This window comes from Centruroides sculpturatus, unplaced genomic scaffold (assembly GCF_000671375.1).
Source record: "Centruroides sculpturatus isolate CEXI.00-Female unplaced genomic scaffold, Cexi_2.0 scaffold18, whole genome shotgun sequence".
Classification (NCBI taxonomy): domain Eukaryota; kingdom Metazoa; phylum Arthropoda; class Arachnida; order Scorpiones; family Buthidae; genus Centruroides; species Centruroides sculpturatus.
This window is the reverse complement of record NW_019384302.1, coordinates 728,799-751,966: the sequence shown is the minus strand read 5'-3', so window position 1 is coordinate 751,966 and position 23,168 is coordinate 728,799. Positions and strand designations below refer to the sequence as shown.

General features: G+C 27.8%; 2 protein-coding genes across 3 annotated transcripts in view; both read right to left on the bottom strand.

Annotated features, from left to right (window-relative positions):
- Positions 1-15,371, bottom strand: part of LOC111615078 (GRAM domain-containing protein 1B-like) — a 117,963-nt gene extending 102,592 nt beyond the window's left edge. Inside the window, exon 1 of one of the 2 annotated variants that reach the window (XM_023356501.1) lies at positions 15,176-15,371. In XM_023356501.1, coding sequence (XP_023212269.1) covers positions 15,176-15,255 — 80 coding nt within the window. In that variant the 5' untranslated portion in view covers positions 15,256-15,371. Of the gene's footprint in view, positions 1-13,516; positions 13,538-15,175 lie in introns of those variants that run through there. The other variant, XM_023356812.1, reaches the window with a different exon arrangement.
- Positions 15,372-17,955: 2,584 nt separating this feature from the next.
- Positions 17,956-20,096, bottom strand: LOC111614990 (RNA exonuclease 5-like). The gene has a single exon (XM_023356395.1). The coding sequence runs from the start codon at positions 19,998-20,000 to the stop codon at positions 18,285-18,287; it is 1,716 nt and encodes a 571-aa protein (XP_023212163.1). The 5' UTR covers positions 20,001-20,096; the 3' UTR covers positions 17,956-18,284.
- Between the last annotated feature and the right edge of the window lie 3,072 nt (positions 20,097-23,168).

Genomic DNA, 23,168 nt, shown 5'->3' with positions numbered 1-23,168 from the left:
TTGAATAAAAATGCACTTTAAAATGGTGTTTCGTCGCTTTTTATTAATTAGAGACCCAAATAAAACAAATATTTGTGTTTTTCAAATAAATTTCCGTTTGTCTCTTTTATAATAAATGAATTTATCTATTTCTAAGTAAAAATTGAAAGTGTCTGTAGAAGTAATTTTTTAAAATATCTTTTTCGTGATAAAGTTTTAATACTTATTATTATAATCTAGACATGTTAATCCTTAAATATACTTGTATATTGGGCCACAAGTTTATATTATTTATGCTTTTGGCCCAAAACTCCTTGACTTCTTCCAATGTGGCTCATAGAAACAAAAAGGTTGGACATCCCTGATCTAGACATTTCATTTGAAGAGTTTTTGGACATGGACAATTCTTTGCTAACATGCAGAATGTTGACCAATCATAGAAAAAGTGAGAAGTTTCTGATGACGACAAACTAGAGGGTCAGATAGATAGATTCACCTAAAGTTATTACCACAAAAGAAGCCAAAAAAGGTCATTGAAATGTTGAGATCTTTCTTTGACTGTCAAGAAGATATTAGTCAGGATGCATTTGTGGCTATTGATTACCTTCAAAAAAAGTCAGGCGTCAGAAATTATTGACCAATTAACAATTGTCAAAAACATTTTATTTTTACTTATTACATGTATGTACTGTACAGTACATGCTATTGTATTAATAAAATAACATACCACAAATCAAACCTATTGTTTACTGTATACAAACCTTTATGACTCAAAACCTGTTTATATCAAATTTTTTTTCTTGTACCCATGAGATTTGAGATAGACAGGTTCGACTGTATTTCATTTAGCAATGAACTTTCAACCAAATTCCAAATGATACAAAAAGAAACTTTTCATGGATGAAATATCACATAATAACAGTACAACCACTGATGAGATAACAAAAAATATTTATTATAATATAATCTCTATTAATAAATAAAATAATCATTTCAGGATCAAATTGTATATAAAATCAAAATTTTATTCAAAGAATTGTAATTGTACAATTATATGCAAGTATAAGAAAACAGAATAAAATTATTTAAAAATAAATAAAATTCTACAGAGAATTTATTTTTAAGAATTAAAACATATTTTGAAAACTGAAGTTGTTCGGTTCCAATAATTTAAGTAAAATGGTATGTAACAACTGTAGGATAGAAATATATTGTAAATTATTTAAATCACATTTTTTTTAAATCTTATTTTGCAAACATTTGTTGAACAAAGTCTGTAGTGAGAATCTAGGAGTACTGTAATAATTATGTATTCTGTATGCTATGCTTCATATTATGTAAAATATTTTACAGAAGAATTACTAATTGCATTTATAAATCATTATGATAATATACTTAGAAAATATATTATGCCGTTATATTTTATAAGAATTAGAAATACTATATTTCACAATTTAATAACAAATATATCTACTTGTGAAATAATTTATCTATAGACTAGAAAAATAGATTTTACAGAATTAAACTTAAAACTCTTTTATCTTTTTCTAGATAAATTTAGTAAGCATCTGTCATGTGTTATTTTTCCCAGAAAAGTTATTATAAATCATCAACTATTTAAAAGTGTTTTAAAATAAAATTGCATTATTTTATATTTAAAGGTGTAATTTTCACTCATAATTACTTCAATTAAAGTTTCTTTGTTCCAATAAGTCTCTTTTCAAAATTACTTTCATTTGACATAACAGAAAATAGCTATATAATGAGTTTTATGAAAGTATATACTTCTTATCTCAAGGACAGTATACTTATTCTAAAATACAGATATTTTCAAAAAAAAATTGAAAATTAATTTATTATAGATTTAATTCATTTTCAAATTTTTATATTTTATTTTATTTTTTGATTTTTAATAATTACATAACTTTATTTCTTTTCTCTAGTCTGCAAGTAATCATTTGTAACTAATAAATAAATGATATTTAATGCATTTTATTTCTCATTTTATAAATACATCAATTAATATATAAAATTTACATATACAAACATCCTGAAACCAAATATATAGAGTAATATGCTAAATGACTGCCAGATTAAATCTGAGTAACTGAGGATGGTTATATAATAGTTAAATAATGTCTGGAAGAGAAGATTGGAGGCTCAGGTAGTGTAACTGGCAATACATCTGCATGGTAAGCGGGAGTTCTGGGTTCAAGTCCTACTCCAGGCCAATTCTCGTCTTCCAGAATATTCTAAATTACTACTAAATTATTCATTTAATTATTATTATTAAATTTAATAAGAAATGGAACCTAACATCTGCCTGTAGTGACAAATTATTTTGAAATTAATTAAAAATAAGAGCGAAGAAGTAGCCCATTTAATCCAGTAGTCATTTGAGATAAAATTTACTATAAATATAAATTTAATTTTTGATATGTAAATTTTTCTGAAATTATTATTCATACCAGTATATGAAATAAAACATTTCTCTTCTACTGTTATGGAATATTATTCCATCAAAAAACTAGGAAAAAAGACAATTATACTTAAATCTTTCAATAAATGAAAACTTCCAGTTCAACAAAACTTTCAACAAGATTATATTTGTAAGTGAATGTATGTAATTTGAAATTTTAACTTTATAATTAGAAATCCAAAAGACAAATTTAATTTAAAAACTGTTAAATGTTATTTTTCTTTAATTTTGTTAAAGATAAATAAAAAATTTCAAAGAAATTTCTAAAATAACTTCTCATATTTTTATTTCAAATTTGTATTTATGATTCATGTATGAATTAAAAAACAAAATAAATTCTTATTCAAAAATAGTTAAAAGTGTTACTGAAGAATAATGCAAATCTTTGAAAACCTTTTTTAAAAGATTTGATTTCTAAAATGTCAATTCAAGTAATGCTATACTAATATTATTGTAAATTAGTATTACCTTAGTATTAGAAGATAGATATGATTAATATTTAGAAAATTGCTCCATCCCTTCAATAAAATGTAGCTTCTTTTACTGATAATCTGAATACATCTATTGAAAATATCTAAATACATTTATTAAAAATTCTACATATTTTTGCCTTCATTATTAACCAAAAAATCCTACAGATGGCTACATATCAATCAATTTCAAACATTCACAAGACAAATTTTTGTATATTATTTATCTTATACACTCATTGACAAAAAGGTTATGTACAAGGAGACAGTATTAAAATCATACAAAACTTTATTAATGCAAATATAATAATAATGATAGTAAGTAATTAAAATATTGTAGCAAAAAACACACAATTTTCTGTGCAACAATGGTATAAATTAAAGAAGTCTCTGTTCCTTATAAGACTTCCTATTGTCTAGGTATATACAGTGATACAATCGGGCATGGAGGCATACATGCACCACATGCTTATCCTGCAACAGATTTGCCCAAAAATATTGAACTACCACTCTAGATTTGTCACACTTGTAGCCATCCAAAGTTAGAATCCAATGTGGTTCCACAAATGCTTAAAGTGCAACAAACCTAAAGACCAAGCAGGCCAAGAAATCACAATTCCTGGAAAATCCTAGCTCTAAGCAACCAAATATTATCTTGCTAGAAAATGGCTGTTTGCAGTCCTGCCATGAAAGACAACAGGACTTCCTGAACATATGGCTGGGCTATCAATGTCCCTCACACCACTTCTATGGATGATCAATTGGAATACAATAATTTGGAGTGAATAGAAACACTTCTCTAAGTAATTATATAACTCCAATAACATTAATGATGTAGGTAATATATGGAGTAATCAAAGTCCTAGCTTTTTTCTTCTTTTAATGTTTCTTTTCACCCCTACTCACAGAATGAAGAGAAACAGTAAAATAACAGCATTTATAGTTGAACAGATAAATGTTTTATGTTCTTTTATGCTTTTGTTTAAATTTTGAATTGTATTGTCTCTGTATTCAAATGTGTTCATTCTTTTCATTCAAGCATGTTGTATGCAACTACAGCATATCTACCAAATTGAATTGAAAATGTTCTTGGTTATAAAATTATGATGGAATTTGATAAAGTGTTTTCTTTCAAAACTGATTAAATAAATAAAAATGAAAGCATTTTTCAAATCACTAAAGTCATCAGGAAAACTTATTTTTGAAGTTTGATGATGATATGGTAATGAGGACAATTTTTCTAACATCCCCATACAAAAAGTAATAATACTCACATCTATGAAAATCTCATCATGTGATGTTCTACAGAGGTGCACCACATATCTACCATCTTCAATATAAAATATGCTGGTTCTTTTTACTTTCCCAGCTGTTATATATAACAAAGGGAAAGTATGACAATCAGTCAAAATATGACCCCCAAGAATTTTACATTTTTGGACTCAGGGGACATTGAAATGTTGAGAAATGCAAAAAGATTCAGGGTTTTTTCCTGAATGAATGGATGTTAGCATGTGTGTAAAGCACAATCTTCTTTATCCACTTTTAAGTTTAATAACTCCTGTATCTTTTGTTGAAAATTTCTGAAATTTTGCAGAGAGGTTTGCATATTAGGAAGATTGATGCTATTAAATTTTGATGGTTGAAGGTCAACAGGGTGGAGAGACTGATGGGATCATATATCATATCTTGAGTTGAGATGGACTTAATACAGATTTTATTTGTTACTGACATTTACAATTTTTTTATGAAATTCATCTCTATCTTCAAAATTATGCTTTTTGCCATTTTATAATAATTAATTACATAAAAAGTTTTTAAATAAAATATCATAACAGATGGCACCAGAAGCAGTTTTAAATTTTGTTGCTGGGAAAGTTAAGCAACTTGTTGCTGGATTTTTTTCTTCACACCTCTTCACTACAGAGAAGTCACTGATTTTAAGAAAAGTGTCCTTACTGAAATAAATCAAGGCCAATATGGAAAATATACAAACAGATCTATTTAGCTATTTCAAAGCTAGGCCTTAGACTTCTTCAGATTTTATACTGCTGATATTGAAAAAGTTGCATTAGATAAATAGAAATAGCTAATTTTTGTTGTGTTTCTATTCACCCCATAAATTCAAAATCATTACATATCAAATAGATATCAATATTATAAAAAAAAAACATTCAAAATATTAGAGATTTGAATGAAAATTTAATGAAATGATATTAAGACAATACTCTAACAAATTTTTAATAAAGTGAGTCTTACAATACTAACAAAGTTTGTTAAACATCAAAAGCATGTATTCAACCACTATAACATTCAAATAAGACTGGCATTTACAACATTTTTGCCAGCTTAAAAAATAATGTCCAGAGATAACATAGAAAAATTTCTGATTTGTTAGTTAAAGTATTTGTCAGGCACTTATGAAATTTTCTTGAAGTTTCATTTTTATTCACTCCAAATTACAGTAATAGAGAGCTCACTGGACCAACATACCAGCAGTACAGGCAGTGTGCCACTCAATAGTAAAGGCAAGATTGAAGCACTTGCTAGTTGTTCTCCACATTTTAACAAGGTGTCCATTCCAAAACATAACTGAGATTCATTACTAAATATGACAAATTGCCAGTCCATAGCAGTTCATGCTCCTGTCACAGTACCACTGGAAACAAAGCTGATAATATTGGGGTTCTAGTGGCAGGAAACATATGGTTGCCAAGAATGCAAATTTGCCTCTGCTAGTCAACTGCCAATGGTATAGAAATACACAGAGTAGGAAGACTGCCACCTGTCTCTAGATAGTGGACAAGCACACTATAACATCTGGCTCAAAATTAGATGATCATCTCTCCTGGTGAATCTGTGTAGGATGTCCAGTCTGCATGTTGTATATAGTACACATGCCAGTACTGCATACATTGTTCCCAACACCTCCTCATAATCAGATCTGAACAGCCTAGATAGCAAGCAATTTGGCAAAACAGCCATTCCTCTTCCCTGAGCCTGATGATACCACCTTTCTCAAATTCCATCAGATGTACCTAACTTCTTTGACTGTGTTGTACAGATATGCCTAGTGATCAAAGACCTCCAAACAATAGGTGCACTGAAGACACAGTAAGCCTCTTTTGCCTTTTTATAAGATATCAGAGTAGCAATTTTAAGGAACTTTGGTGTCATTAACTAGTGTACAAATCAGACCACAAATGTAATCATTTATGTTTCTGTCTGAGAAATAGCTGTATGTTAAGTTTTGCAGTAATCAAACAATTCTATCTGGATATGTAACATTTTTGTCAGTGAGTATATATATTAAAAAAATAATAGTTTGTAAAATTAACTTCTTCCCATTAACTGGATTGATTATTATAACTAAGTACACTAATCAAAACCTTGACAATCCAGTAAATAATTTAATGTAAATTCAATAATATTGTTGACCTGAAGCATATCTTGTGTAAAATCAAAAATATTTGCTGAATTTACATTAAATTATTACTGAATTGTCAAGATTTAGACTGGTATACTTAGTTATAATTCAATTTGAAAGCAATTAGATAGACATAAAAAGATTTATAATTAAACTAGCAGATAAGCCCGGCATTGCTTGGACAAAAAGTAATGATAGCAAAGAGTAAGATTATTACATTACAGCCAATCTTACCCATTTTTACAGAATGCAAGAATTAGGTTTTCCTGTTTCCAGACTAATTAGAAAATTTTTAGATGGGTCTAAAATTATGTTCGATTTAATGCAAAAAACTGCATCTGCACCTGTAAATCTTGCACGTTGCTTTCTCTTAACACTTTCATTGTTAACACTTCCATTGTTGAAGCCTTAATCCTGTCCCTTTCCCTGTGGGGGGATTTCAAAAAATCCCTTGTTAATGTGTGTTCTCATGACATACCCTAATTGTGTACCAAATTTCAAGTTTCAACTCCTAACCGTGCTGAAATGCTCATGATGAAATGCTCATATACATACACGTCATCTATCATAGGATAAATGTACTATGCTAGAAACTTTCATGGGAGTATATTAAACAACTTCCCAAAGTTTCATGAAAATCGTACTATGCCAGAAACCTTCGTGGGCATATATTAAACAACTTCCCAAAGTTTCATGGCAATCGGATAAATGGTGTAGTAATGCATGAAGGACAGACAGCCATACATTCATTTTTATATATATAGAAGATTAATCATTTTTTAATTAAAAATTAGAATATAAATATGTAATTACTTCATTTCTATTATTTTATTATTTTTTTACTGAAATAGAAAGAATTTAATTATACTTCTGCATTCTGTGATATGTCTGCTGTTCTCAACCTCACACTGATGTTCTATCACATAACATGAAAGTTTTCTGTTTGTACTCCCTATGTAATGTAGCTTTAAGTTGTGCTTGTTTGCTGTAAAGGGATCATATACATGTCTAACTTCTCTAATGTTGAAAAAATATCCCTGTCATTACAAAGTAACCTATATAATGGTGGCTAAGGCTTGATTGAAAAGATAAGGCCATGTTTCCAATTAATTTTACCATTTCTACAAACCTGATGTCATATCTATCCTTCGGTACCAAGATTTGAAGCAATAATGTTAGCCAATACTCTACTTCTGTATTTTATTAAACATTAAATTTTATTTTTTTTTTAATTAATTTTATTTCACATTAAAACAGTTTACTGTTTTAATGTGAAATAAAATTTAATGTTCAAATTAATATAGTAAACCAATTCTTGTAAAAAATTTTATCTATGTAATCTAGCAAATGAAATGAAATAAATTTACAAATTAAAAACTAAAAATGTCTTTTAATATCTATTATATGCATTACATGCAAGTAGTTAACATAACATAACAGACAAAATAATAATTTTTCTATTATACCAAACTGTTTCAATTTAAAATTTATCATTTCATCAGAATTATTCAATTACTATACTAGTCTGTAAGCCACATCTAGTGTGTAATAAAGCTAAATGAACTACAAAATAACATAAAAATATTATTAATTATTTTGTATGTGAATTTAATTTTGTTTAATTGTAATTTAATGACAAATGAACAATTATTTATTGTGACATTACCACAATGCCGGGCTGCAACTTTTTATCATATTTTTAATTTATTTAATTTAAAATATATGCTTTTCACCTCAAATTAGTAGTGTCTTGTCTCTGTGCATCATACTTTTCCATTAGCAATGGAGTTTGTGCCAGTCATCTATCTAACATCTTTCAAGGGAAAATTTTTGAATTGAAATAACATGACTTCTGGTTTACATCAGAAGTTCATATATATTTAATCAAGTCTTCCTGCCTCTAAGCTTTCCATATCTGGTCTTGAATTTCATTTATCTAACACCATTCTTGAGATTAAGGAAAGACAGACAGACAGACAATAGTAGGAATTTATAGGTCTACAATTTTTTCTAATTTGCAGTCCAATAAAAAGCATAGTAAAAATTACCTTAGAATATTTATTTTAGAAATTTAATTTAGAATTCTTTTCTACTAATGATAAGTGTAGAATCATGTTTCTTTCAAAAACAAAAAAATGTTTATGTGTAATATCTAGAATAGAATCTTACCTAAATGGTTTTTATATGTGTAATATCTTTCTGCTTTTACAAATTACATTACTAGGTATGCCCATGGTGCTGGACACCTTGCTCTGCACTGAAAAAATTTGAAATTTGCTAAGGTTTACCACCAAAGGAAAACTGGTTTTGTGCATTCAGCTGCAAACAATTATTTTAGTTTTTCACTTAAATTTTCCAATTGAACATTTTTTGATTTGATTTAGAGTTTGAAGCTGCAATGATAGTGTTAGATTATATCACTGGTGGATTAATATATGCAACAGCCAATGGGGAATCCAGTGATAAGAATTTTATCTTTGCAGAAAATTCAGTAATTTCTCCAAAAAGTTTTGCCATTACATGAACTTTTAGCCAATTCTCATTTTTGCCCTTTGCAGCATTAGAATATGTAGTTATACACTATGCTGTTGTTTATAAGGTACACAAATATGCATATGTGCGATTTGAAATTTGTTTGGTTTTCCAAATAAGCTCTTTAACTTGAGGATGATTGCTAAAAGCAATTGAAAACATTCATTTTTCTTCATCATTGTTTTCCACAAACTGAACTTTTGGTTGTGTAAGTATTTTGTATATTATCCAGCATTTACTGCATTTATTTATTGTTTGGTTTTTTCAAGAACTTCTGTAAATGTAAAGAAAAAGAAAAATTAAAAAACAAGTAGACAATAGTAATGCTTTAACAACTCAAATAAGCAAGAATTATTAAAAAATGAAAAACTCTTATCCAAAAATTAAATTCAATACAATTTTTGGCATCAGAAGTTTACTACTTAAAACCATGGGGTATCCTGGAGTAACAATTCAAATTTAGTCTACTTCCTGAAAGAATATAGCCTAAATTTTAATTTAGAAAGTTTCTAGGATATTTGAATATACTACAAAATATAAATCAGAAAAGTTTTAGATAATTGGGCTGCAATTTTCAAAAATATTTAAGTTATAAATTTAAACTGACATCCATCTGTTGTCTTGTCTATCTGTGCTTCTTTAATCTCAAGAACAGAGTTAGATAACAGGCATGACTCCATCATTAACAGGAAAAGTGTGATTTACAGGCGCAAGACACTGCTAAAATTGAGAGCATTATGACAATAAATAATTGTTTGTCTATTATAAATTTAAAAAAAAAAAATCTGAGAGAAATCAATGTATTTTAATGTAATTGAAAAGATCAATTAAAATTTGATGTGTGCACACTCTGGCACCAACTTTGCTCATAGACTTAACATTGTGAACTTTAACCTTGTATATCTGCAGTCATGGGTTGAATTTTAAAATACTGTTTACGTCATAATCTAGAGTAAGATTTATTCTATTTGTATGCAAAAATGCATGAGTTAACATCATATAAATTTCAAGGTCATCATTATGATAGCATTCTTCACTACACTAATTATAAGAATTATTCAAAATTTATAACGGGTGTCCAACATTTTTATTTCTCTGAGCCACATTGGAAGAAGTCAAGGAGTTTTGGGCCGCAAGTATAAATAATATAAACTTGTGGCCCAACATACAAGTATATTTAAGGATTAACAAGTCTAGATTATAATAATAAGTATTAAAACTTTATCACAAAAAAGATATTTTAAAAAATTACTTCTACAGACACTTTCAATTTTTACTTAGAAATAGATAAATTCATTTATTATAAAAGAGACAAATGAAAATTTATTTGAAAAACACAAATATTTGTTTTATTTGGGTTTCTAATTAATAAAAAGTGACAAAACACCATTTTAAAGGTGCATTTTCATTCAAATAATACAGTATATTTATAAATAAAATGTAACCCAAGAAGTAGCCAATGCACAAAATGATAATTTCTACGTCAAACAAAAAAAAGTAGCCACATTTGGTGCAATGTAGCCAAATCTTGCAACGTTGGAAGAAATACTATTAATAAATAAAGCTGGAGTTGTGACTCAAAGGATAATAGACCCACATGTGGGGAAAGGAGAAAAGATAAAGAAATGAGAAAGGTTGGAAAATTAAGGGTCAATATTTGCATAACATAAGATCTATTTAACTTTTCTCACTACTTTTTATCTTTTGTCCTTTCCCCAAATTTGGGTCTATAATCCTTTGACTCACAACTCCAGCTTTATTTAGTAATCCTTCCTCATTCACACATCTCTAAGTATTTGAAAATATTTCCTTTCCACTCAAAAATAAAATATGAATAAAGGTTTATGGCTTTGTGAAACTTTTTTTTGAGTTTATGCCGTTGAAATAAACAAATAATAAAAAAAATAAAACATTTGTCGGTTTTGTTTACACATTTATTGGGCCGCATGCGGCTCACGGGCTGGACACCCCTGATTTATAATAAAAAGATAAATAAAAGACATGGACATATAAAAACAAAAATGATTAAACTCTAGTAAGTTGTAGCATTTATTAATAAAATAAAATTTTTATTTAATCATTTAACTGATTTTTCCAAGCAAAATTCTACTCTTAAGAATTAAATACTCTATAATTTGTTAAATGTTTCTTTTAATTATTATTATAAAATACTGATTATCAACTACTATAAAATACTAATTAAGCATTATTACTGTGAAATCTGGTAGATATTAATGAATGTTTAAACAAAAATAGGAAATTCTCAAATATTCTATTAAATACAATTCTGAATACTTTGAAAACTCTGCAATTGCTAAACACTGCAATTTATATAGTTGCAAAATTGATAAAAGTACAATAAAAGCACTAAAATTCAAAACTAACACCTATAAACGTAAATATTTTGAACATATAGAGATTTTAAAAATTAATAATGTTAATAGAATTCATGATAATTCAGGTGTTAAAATTGATGAAGAACAGCACAATTATATCTTTTTTAAAAACAAAATATCTTTGTGATGTTAGGACTCTGTCTTGTTAAAACTGTTGTAAACTTGTATATTGTCACAACTTGTGCACCAGATGTGAACCCTTTATAACTACTACCTGCACCTTGCCATAATGCCTGCACATGCAACTCTGTTGTCTTACTGCTTTTGGAATGTATATAATCTGTCTGTATAACATTAGTTCACAACTGTAAACCAATTATTGGGCTAACTTATAACTGTTTTATATCAGCACCCTGTATGTCACACCACCCTGCAGCATTATGAAGATTTATTACACCTGTCTTCATTAATGATACTTACTGCTCATACAGTTATAGCGATGTGTTCATCTTTATATTGTATAGCTTCAAGCATAGTTTTAAGTTTATCTTTATCTTGTATAATTTTTAAGTATATTAACACCTTTAGTTAATACCAACTGATAAGGGACTGAACTGATTCGGACTGTTTTCTATTAATGCATTTTGGGTTTTTGTTTCCATACTTATGTAGTCAATTTTACTGTATACCTTTTTGGCATCAGAAGTTTACTACTTAAAACCATGGGGTATCCTGGAGTAACAATTCAAATTTAGTCTACTTCCTGAAAGAATATAGCCTAAATTTTAATTTAGAAAGTTTCTAGGATATTTGAATATACTACAAAATATAAATCAGAAAAGTTTTAGATAATTGGGCTGCAATTTTCAAAAATATTTAAGTTATAAATTTAAACTGACATCCATCTGTTGTCTTGTCTATCTGTGCTTCTTTAATCTCAAGAACAGAGTTAGATAACAGGCATGACTCCATCATTAACAGGAAAAGTGTGATTTACAGGCGCAAGACACTGCTAAAATTCAGAGCATTATGACAATAAATAATTGTTTGTCTATTATAAATTTAAAAAAAAAAATCTGAGAGAAATCAATGTATTTTAATGTAATTGAAAAGATCAATTAAAATTTGATGTGTGCACACTCTGGCACCAACTTTGCTCATAGACTTAACATTGTGAACTTTAACCTTGTATATCTGCAGTCATGGGTTGAATTTTAAAATACTGTTTACGTCATAATCTAGAGTAAGATTTATTCTATTTGTATGCAAAAATGCATGAGTTAACATCATATAAATTTCAAGGTCATCATTATGATAGCATTCTTCACTACACTAATTATAAGAATTATTCAAAATTTATAACGGGTGTCCAACATTTTTATTTCTCTGAGCCACATTGGAAGAAGTCAAGGAGTTTTGGGCCGCAAGTATAAATAATATAAACTTGTGGCCCAACATACAAGTATATTTAAGGATTAACAAGTCTAGATTATAATAATAAGTATTAAAACTTTATCACAAAAAAGATATTTTAAAAAATTACTTCTACAGACACTTTCAATTTTTACTTAGAAATAGATAAATTCATTTATTATAAAAGAGANGTAGATATTTTAATTAATTTAATTATATAATTCTGTTTGCAAAAGCATATATTAAATCAAAAACTGAACATAGAAAATACAAAAATCTAAACTTTATTAATTTATTAGTTAAACAATTATATTTATAAATTCTTTAAGATCTATATTAATAAATTTTTTATAAATCTGATGTTTGTTTTTATAAATTTTGAAATGAGAAACTATGTAATTTTATAGATTTAACCATTCAAATTAAAATAGTCAAGAAATATAGTGAACAATATTTATTGTAAAAACATGAAAGGGTGAAATCATATTTTCAATTTTTTATACTGAATAAATTTTAATTTGTATATTAAGAAAATTGGAATTTTTATTATTGGAATTTGTATTCATCAAACTAATATGTCATCTAACTTGTAAACAGAACGAATAAGACCATACAATCAAAAAATTCAAACCACATACAGTATCAAGCTTCAGAATTTTGGAAAAATAAATCTATAAGTTTTTAGTAGAATTTTAACCTAATATAATTGGTTATATCACTTTTAAACTCTAGTTATATCTAAATTCATAATACTTATATTAAACATTATGAATAATATATACTTTTAAATTTAATAAATGTTATCACATAACTATATTAGACAAAATATTTATCAGAGTAAATATGAATTTATTCAAATTTTTAAACACACAAAATAAACCTTTAAATCCAGTATATCTACTCACTGCTAACATTTTATATCTATAATGGCCATCTATAATGGCATTATTCAGACTATTCATAAAATATCAAAATTCAAATGGAATTGAATACAAACAGAATGTAAATTCAAGTTCCATATATTTAAATTGTGGAACATTCATTATGCAATTGGTTTTCTAATAACCATCATAACTTTTCTTCAACTTAAAAACATGTTTTAAGCATTAATTCACAACTAATTAAACTATCACACAAAGTTAGTATACAACAAAATAACTTAAAACTTAAGATTATAAGAAATTATCAAACCATATAACATGATATGTTGGATTTAAAGGTTTATTTTGTGAGTATTTATACCATATAACCAGTTATTTTTAGTAGCATTCAAATTTTTATCAGTCTTATCAAATGCACGAGAACTATATATCTAATTTTATACCATTCCTTTACATTAATATTTTAGATAATATACTTTTAGCAAAGTACTGTACATACAGGCCATATTTTAATCCAAAAGCATTCTAGATTAAATATTTATTTAAATTTAGTTTCTGAATTATCACTTTTTCGTCTAAATCACTATCTTAAACTATCTTTAATATATTTAACTTCATATAACAGGTAAAAGGTTTTTTTCAAACAATAAAGATTATCTTAGTAATAAGAAAACAATAAATATCAGTTAATGTCGCAATGGTGGAAATAAGATAAAGTTTAAATATAGCTTGATAAAAAAATTACAAAAGCAAAACAACTATGCAAAATTTTTTTAAACTGGTTTAATATAATATTTTTTAATTTTTACAAGTTATTCATTTATTTCTCTGTCAAAATATTAAAATTCATTTACAATTTCATTTCATTTAACATTTTTTTCATATAGAATAATCGCAGCAAAGAATATTTAGTCTATTGATATTTTCAAATGCTTAAAATCACAGTATTCATGTGGCGTAGTAAACACTAGTATTGTATTTTATTCCAAAGACACATGGCAAATTTTCCATCAAATTCCTTTATTAGTTGAAAATTTGCCATGTGTCTTTGGAATAAAACAGAATATTAGTGTTTACTACGCCACAAATATAAAACAGGACATGGTTTCAAAAAGAAAATCACAGTATTCAATTAAAAATCTTATTTGTTAATTATAACATCAAAGCAGATTAATAACAACCATAGAAATCACCCTAATAAGACCAAAGGTTACTAAAACTAATATTTAATACAGAATCATTTCAAAATATTGGAATATTATTGAAATACATCTGTATAAACAATCATTAACCACTGGAAATATTTCATACCAAATATTATCCACATATTTAATTAAAATAATAATAAAACTTTGTTCGTTGTATAAAAGACATTATTATTTGTTCTGTACGGTTGCTGTGAACTTGGAAAGAAAGTGATTTAAAAGTAATGCGTGTATAATTATAAAATGAATTCCTAAAGCCGAAGGTTGCTTATAATTACTGTGTAAACATTTGATGAAGTTATTGTGTAACAAAAGATAATGAGTGTGTAGCTAGACTGTAAAATAGTGATTATAAACTTCATTCGTATAAGAATCGCTCGAGAACAAGTACCCGACACGAATAAATTAACTTTAAAAATAGTTTCCACAATGAAAGAATGGATTTTTGTTTACCTTTGACGATCACTAACTTCCGTTTCAACATTTTCGCTATCGTTAATAGATATTTGATTATCTTGCGTAATTTTTTTCATCCTTTAGAAACATCTGTGATCTTATAAATATATAAATAAATATAAATACATAATATTAACTATTACAACCCAACACGAAAGGCAGACGACTTCACCGGTGAAAATGGCGATGACCTATCTGACACCTGTCGGCTAATTGTAGAATTATAGTTTTAAAAGGAAAAAAATTTTATTTGCGACAATTCTATCTTAAATCCAGTTAATTATTTAATAAAATATCCCTTAATTTAATTTTTAATAATAATTTCAAGTTTCTCCGTAGTTCAGAAATTTGAAATTTTATTTCTATTTTTATTACGAAACTCGTCATAAAAAGTTTTACTAAACAATCAAAATAATTTTTAAAGAATAATTAGTGATTACGTAAAACTGTCTTGTTATTATTAAAATATTTTTAAAAAATAAATAAATATTTGAGAGACAATTTGCTTTATTTATTTTTCATTTATTTAATTAATTCGATATCTTTATCAGTTGATAAATAATGAAGCCATAATAAAGTGATAAAACGATAAAATTGAAAACTTCTATTAAAAATCACGATAATATAAAACTTTAAGAATTAAAAAGTTTATTGCTCCATCAGTTTTTATCATTAAATAAATATAATCGTATAACAGTAATAAAAAATAAATAAATAAATAATAGGAGAGTCTTTAAAAGTGTGCGTAAGATAGTAAATGCGTAATATTTTACTCGTAGAAAAAAAAAAAAAAAANCAAATTTCCCATCAAATTCCTTTATTAGTTGAAAATTTGATGGAAAATTTGCCATGTGTCTTTGGAATAAAACACAATACTAGTGTTTACTACGCCACAAATATAAAACAGGACACGGTTTCAAAAAGAAAATCACAGTATTCAATTAAAAATCTTATTTGTTAATTATAACATCAAAGCAGATTAATAACAACCATAGAAATCACCCTAATAAGACCAAAGGTTACTAAAACTAATATTTAATACAGAATCATTTCAAAATATTGGAATATTATTGAAATACATCTGTATAAACAATCATTAACCACTGGAAATATTTCATACCAAATATTATCCACATATTTAATTAAAATAATAATAAAACTTTGTTCGTTGTATAAAAGACATTATTATTTGTTCTGTACGGTTGCTGTGAACTTGGAAAGAAAGTGATTTAAAAGTAATGCGTGTATAATTATAAAATGAATTCCTAAAGCCGAAGGTTGCTTATAATTACTGTGTAAACATTTGATGAAGTTATTGTGTAACAAAAGATAATGAGTGTGTAGCTAGACTGTAAAATAGTGATTATAAACTTCATTCGTATAAGAATCGCTCGAGAACAAGAACCCGACACGAATAAATTAACTTTAAAAATAGTTTCCACAATGAAAGAATGGATTTTTGTTTACCTTTGACGATCACTAACTTCCGTTTCAACATTTTCGCTATCGTTAATAGATATTTGATTATCTTGCGTAATTTTTTTCATCCTTTAGAAACATCTGTGATCTTATAAATATATAAATAAATATAAATACATAATATTAACTATTACAACCCAACACGAAAGGCAGACGACTTCACCGGTGAAAATGGCGATGACCTATCTGACACCTGTCGGCTAATTGTAGAATTATAGTTTTAAAAGGAAAAAAATTTTATTTGCGACAATTCTATCTTAAATCCAGTTAATTATTTAATAAAATATCCCTTAATTTAATTTTTAATAATAATTTCAAGTTTCTCCGTAGTTCAGAAATTTGAAATTTTATTTCTATTTTTATTACGAAACTCGTCATAAAAAGTTTTACTAAACAATCAAAATAATTTTTAAAGAATAATTAGTGATTACGTAAAACTGTCTTGTTATTATTAAAATNATTTGAAAAAAAAAAAAAAAAAAACAGTTTATCTTTCATCCACAAATACTATTTTAGGCTGTCTCTCGAACTGACTTAGCAAACTAAATTTGCAGAAATTCGAAAGATAAAACGTTCTTATCTCCTCAAATTTCCATTGTTTCTCTACATTAATTTTATTGCAACAAAACTTCCTTAAACTTTTTCCTACTTCGAAACTCCGCTTTTTTTTTTACGAATAGATTTAGCAATTCTCTAAAATGACATTTTAAAATTTTTTGACAAGTACCGATTCTGAGTAAGCAAACTCGCTAAAGTATTTATAGACAAAACAGAAGAAAAATACTTCTGTATTTAGTGTACATGTAAAAATTTCTATACTACAAATATCTGATATTACAAACAAAAAAAAAAAATTGTAATTAGAATTAAATAAAAATATTCCAGGAATGCGAAAAGGAAAATGCTAAAAATTCTTTATTTTTTTAAATTAAAAAGCGTCAAAAATTAATTTACATTCTGGTTGTAATTGTAATTCCTTTAATAGAAATTTTTAAAAAGTCAAGGTTATCATTTTCTTCCTTTTAAAATAAGCACATTTCATTGGTAATATTTTCATGCTAAATTACCATCTTTAATTTTTATCAACTTTATAATTTCTATGCAAATAGTAATAACCTGTTTATTATATTACCAATATCTTGTAAACTATTCTTTGTATTCAATGTTTGGAAACAAATTTTTAGTAAAAATTCAATTTATTAATAGTTTATTTGTGTTTAGAAATAATACTATCTCAATAAATAACAAGATTTTTTAAATAAGAAATTTTATTTTAATAAATTAGTTTTTTAAAATTTATATTATTTACATACTTTAAATACAATAAAATTTTAATACATACAACTGTCTTAAAACAATACTTTAGACTTGACAGTTCAAAATTCCACATTCAAAATTTATATAAAAAAAAGTCGGAGAATTACATAATTATGGAAAACAAACAAAGTTCACATATTTTACAGTGATAAATTTTTAAAATTATTTTTTGAAGTAACAATTGATTATATTGGATATATAATATATAATGTAAGTGAAACAAATACTGATGTTATATTTGCACATAATGAAGGATGAAAGATTAATTTCTGCAATATTATTTTTTGCAAGTAGCCACAAAATACAGATTTTATTTTTCGGTTTTAAATTTTAACATACAGAGTCCATTCTGATACCTGTATGAAGTTTCGTCAAAACAACCACTGGTTGCCACAACAAACAGAGCATTCTCTGCACATTCTTTGTAAATCTTGTTAATTGTTTTGTCAATATCTTCTAGACAGCTCACAAAATCTTTTGCAACATCTCTCTTCACATTTAATAAACATACTGTAAAATAATGTTGTGTCATTTCTTTCCTCATTAATTTTCTGGTTTGCTTATTAGTTTCTGTCTTCATTAATCTTACTACTTGAATTTGTTGTCGGAGAAACCAATTTAAAATCAAATCATTTCCTATGACACATTTACTTCCACTTTTTGGAACAATGGGATTACAGGGATTTGAAAACGCATGAGATGGTTTGTTAAGCTTGCTGCTCAAAACTGCATCACCAAATTCTAAACCATGTTTTAATTTCAACAAAACTAACTTCATTGTTGTTTTACTGTCTTCAATAGGAGAATGACCATTTTCACTACATTGAATTTCCTCTCCTAAAAATTTTCTAGATAGATTTTTCAATGAAGTTTTTTTCCATCTCGCACCACTCAAATTATATATCACACTAGTGTCTATAACATATGGATGAATAATTTTTAAAGCATGAAAATCATAATTTAATGACTGGCCACAAAGAATAGCATCTGGTGGTAACAATTCCCGAATATTTTGTTGCACATCTTTTAATGTGATCTTTACGTTTTCTAAAGTTGATTTTGTAATTCCACTAAACTTCGTCAGGTAATCTCTGATGGGTGCACTCGGAAGCACATAAGTATCATATATGACTTTCAAGTTTTCATCCACTATCGAAATACGAGCAACTTCTAATTTATTTTCCGCCGTCATAACCATTTCACAATCTAAAGCATATAAGGGAGACGTTGGGCATACATCCTTATATTTAACTTTTGTAAAACAATAATCTTTAAAAGAATTATCAAATGGTAAAGGATACTGTTCCATTATCATCTGTGTGGGAGATAATAGTAAACTGATTTTCGAAACAGCTCGGAATTTTGTTTTCTCTACCGTTTCTTCGGAATTTTCTATTTTCCCATTCGCCGCAGATACATTCTGGAAATTACTTCTACAATTTGCCGGGCAAAAACAAAGAGCCTCTACAATATTTATTCCATAACTGGCTGGAGGAACAACTTCAAACAAGTGTAACGGTAGACGCTTTGTTCTGGGAAAACAGTTGATGTTCTGGCAATAATGATCTGCAGACAAGCCATTTACCATCAGTAAAATAACTTGACTAATTCGGTGACAACGATTCACTTTACACCATCTTGTACTACAAAAATTATTTTGCGTTAACAATATTAAAAACTGTTTTATATCATCCGTGAAAATAGGCGACGAACATCTAAAAATTCCAGCTTCTGGATACACAAATAATTGAGCATTAAAACCATCCTTGTTCAGCTTCAATTCAGGTCCCTTCATTTCTTTAGCTTGACGAAGTTTTTCTCTTAACAGTTTTTGTTCCTGAATGTAAGATTCGGTTTTTATTTTGTTAAGGGAAACCGAATTACCTTTTAATGAGTCACAATTTCTGTTTTCGGGTGGCATGTCGTTACTAGTTGTACTCTCAATTAGTTGTAAAAAGGCATTAATTTTTCGTTTCTTGGATTCCCAACGTTTTTCTTTCTTGCTAGATTTTCTAACCTTTTCCATTACTCAAGTATAAAAAAAAATCAGAAATTTTAACGAGACTACGGAACCATCTTTAATCGTTAAACACGTGGTTCGATCACAGCACAACCTAACGGTCTAAAATTTTTATTATAATTTTTAATTTATTTTTTTCTATTTTGCATAGTAGGATACGTTATTTTAAAAAATATAACCAATAATTTATTTAGAAAAATAAAATATAAAATACAATAAATTAGTTCTGTACAAACCTTCAAATATACTTTTATGTTTTTACATATTCTTGTTAGCTTTGTAAACGAATGCAAATTGACATTTATGACTGTCGAGGAATTTTTTCATTTCTACATTATTGAATACTTGTGCAATTAACATTAAGAATGGGATATAAATTAAGGAATCATTAAAACTCCTAAAAACATTTTACTTTTCTGTAATTAAAAATTATTTCAAAATTTTCTAGAATTATAATTAATTATTTACAGTATTACACGCCTGTTTCCATCACCAGAAAGTGAATGTCAAATTAGAGCCATATTTTAGAATTTGTAATTAATTTAAAATAATTATTTATTTGTGATTAATGTTTAAAATACAGAATCAATAATCCTTAAAAATATATAATTTCCTATTCATATAAATCAATGTAATTTTTTATTAGTAAAAATAACATTAATTTACAGGGAAACATTCTACTTATTTCATTTATTTAATTAAAAAGCAAAGACAAAAGAGGCACGCTAAAAGATAAAGGGGGCCTCTTCAACCCAGGGCCCCATACAAGCTTTCGAAGGCCCTGGTAATATATTGATATATTAAAATATTTGAAGCAGTGCTTCCAGGTGTGAATAAGCCTAAACACGCTCCAATCGCTGATCCAACAATTTACTGCATTGTAAACCACGGATGTATGGAAGCGGTGATTAAAACGCTTTCAGCCTATTCTTAATAGTCCATCCTCGGGAAATTACTGTTCTACAATCGAACAGTAATTTTCTGAGGATGGCCTATTATAAGAATAGACTGAAAGCGTTTGAATATTAAATTAATAGTAAGCTCAGCAAATGTTTGGTGTTTGATTATACTTGTAAGTAAACAGCTGAGGAGGTGAGGATAAATAGCCTACTTTGAATCTCTTATTACCCGCTATAATTTATATATTACATATGTATACACATTATAATCTCATGTGAAATTCGTCTGAATCTTAATTATTTAGAATAATTCGAGTTCATTCGTCGTCTTGTTTTCTCTTTTTTCACAGATGTTTTGTGTTACGGCAGTCAACAGAATAGTACAATCTTTTACAAACTAATTTCTCTATCGAACATTAAAAATAGTCGAAAATATTAAAATTATTATATATAAAAAATAGAGATTATATTATAACATTCATTTCTGACTGATAGAATCAGTGACGTGCCGTGACATTTGATGATAGGGAAGCAGGTTTCTGTAAGAAGCCGATTTCCAGGGTCAAGCGGTTAATTGCGCGTCAGTGATGGTCTAGGGTCCATTCGTATTCGTTTGTTCGATAAGCCAATAAAAACCGTAGACTTCTCTAAATATATTTTTAATATCACAATTACATTCCGAATCGCTAGCCACGATATAAGGGCTAAAATTTAAAATAAACTTATACAAACTTACTTGGTGAAATAAAATGTGTGGTGGATATACATACCTGGTATAAAATATTCTTCAATTGTGTGAATATACTTTTAAGAAAATTATAATTAAATGTAGCTTTATAAAGAAACGTACATAAAAAATGACATAAAATACTCTTTACTTTTTAAATCTTAAAACAATTCACTTAGTCATATAGCTTTCTACCAGCGGCTAATGGATAGAATCAGAGACGGTCTTGGTAGGTGTGCAGTGCGGGCATGCACGTGGGATGCCAAATCCCGAGGGTGCCGATACCGGTTAATGTCAAATGCCTCTTTTGTCGAATCACTAGTATATCTCAAAGGACGCGACAGGGTTATCGTAAATTTGAAACGTTTCTCACCATAGCTGTAAAAATCTAAATATGTTAAACTTAATACTAAGTAGATTGTCCATCATTTGTTTTCTAACTAATTCGTTTTACGACCAGGTGTCCATGGAAATTTCCAAAATTTACAACTTTTCGGTCACTCTCGTTCAGTGGCGTACCGTAGTGGGGGCAGCAGGGGCGGCCCGCCCCGGGCGGCACTTTTTAGGGGGCGGCAAAATTACCTTTTAGGGGCGGCAAAATTTCACAATAAATAATAATATCTTGTAAAAATTTGAAACATCCTAATCTATACTTGCATCGCGCCTACGATAGTGCTATCGTCCGGACAGTCCGGGAAATGGCTCGCCGTCTCGGTGAACTAGTAATTTTTTCTTCCAAGGAAATTATGCGAAACCTGTTGACCTTTTTTTTTTTGCTTGTACGATTCATTCGTGTTCATATACACCACTAATGTTCGATAGAACTATTTTAAACAGGTCGCTGCATTACCGCGCGAATCTTTCATTGCTTGTTCTGTGACAAAACTGAATTTTGGTCTTTTAATTAAAGTGAATTACCTAAGTAAGGGGGGCCAAAATTTTCCTCCGCCCCGGGCGGCTGACACCTACGGTACGCCACTGCTCTCGTTGAACTGGAAAATTTTCTGTCTTCATTACATCTAATATTACGAAGAAATCAGTCCCCACTATACTCGGCTAGATTGGTTCGGTTAAGCTTTGGTTTAAGTAAAATTCCGGCTCTTTCAGCAGGGTTGTATATATGCCCCTAATTCCCTGATCTCTTAATTATTTAACTACTTCTTAAGTAGAAATAAGTCGAAACCGGTTACTTTGTACTTGAATACAGTATTTGTAGTCTTGGGAAAGATAGGCATTATACGATTGTGAGGCTTCGGAAGTGGGCCTAGAATTTGTGCAAAAAAAAGAAAAGGAAATTTTTTTCTAAATTTTGTATAGAAGAAAATAATAATTATTATTATGGTGTAAAAAGAAACCATCAAACGAAAAATGAATATTTTATGTCCATATAAGGACATGTCTGTAGAAATTTATAAGAAAATCGAACTACTCAGATTAAAACAATAGATGAATTTGAGTGCTTAGATCGAACATCTTCGATAGGAATCGAATTGTCAGTCGGTGTTGACTCATCCCACAATCTGGGTTCTAGTTTCGTTACATTTTGTA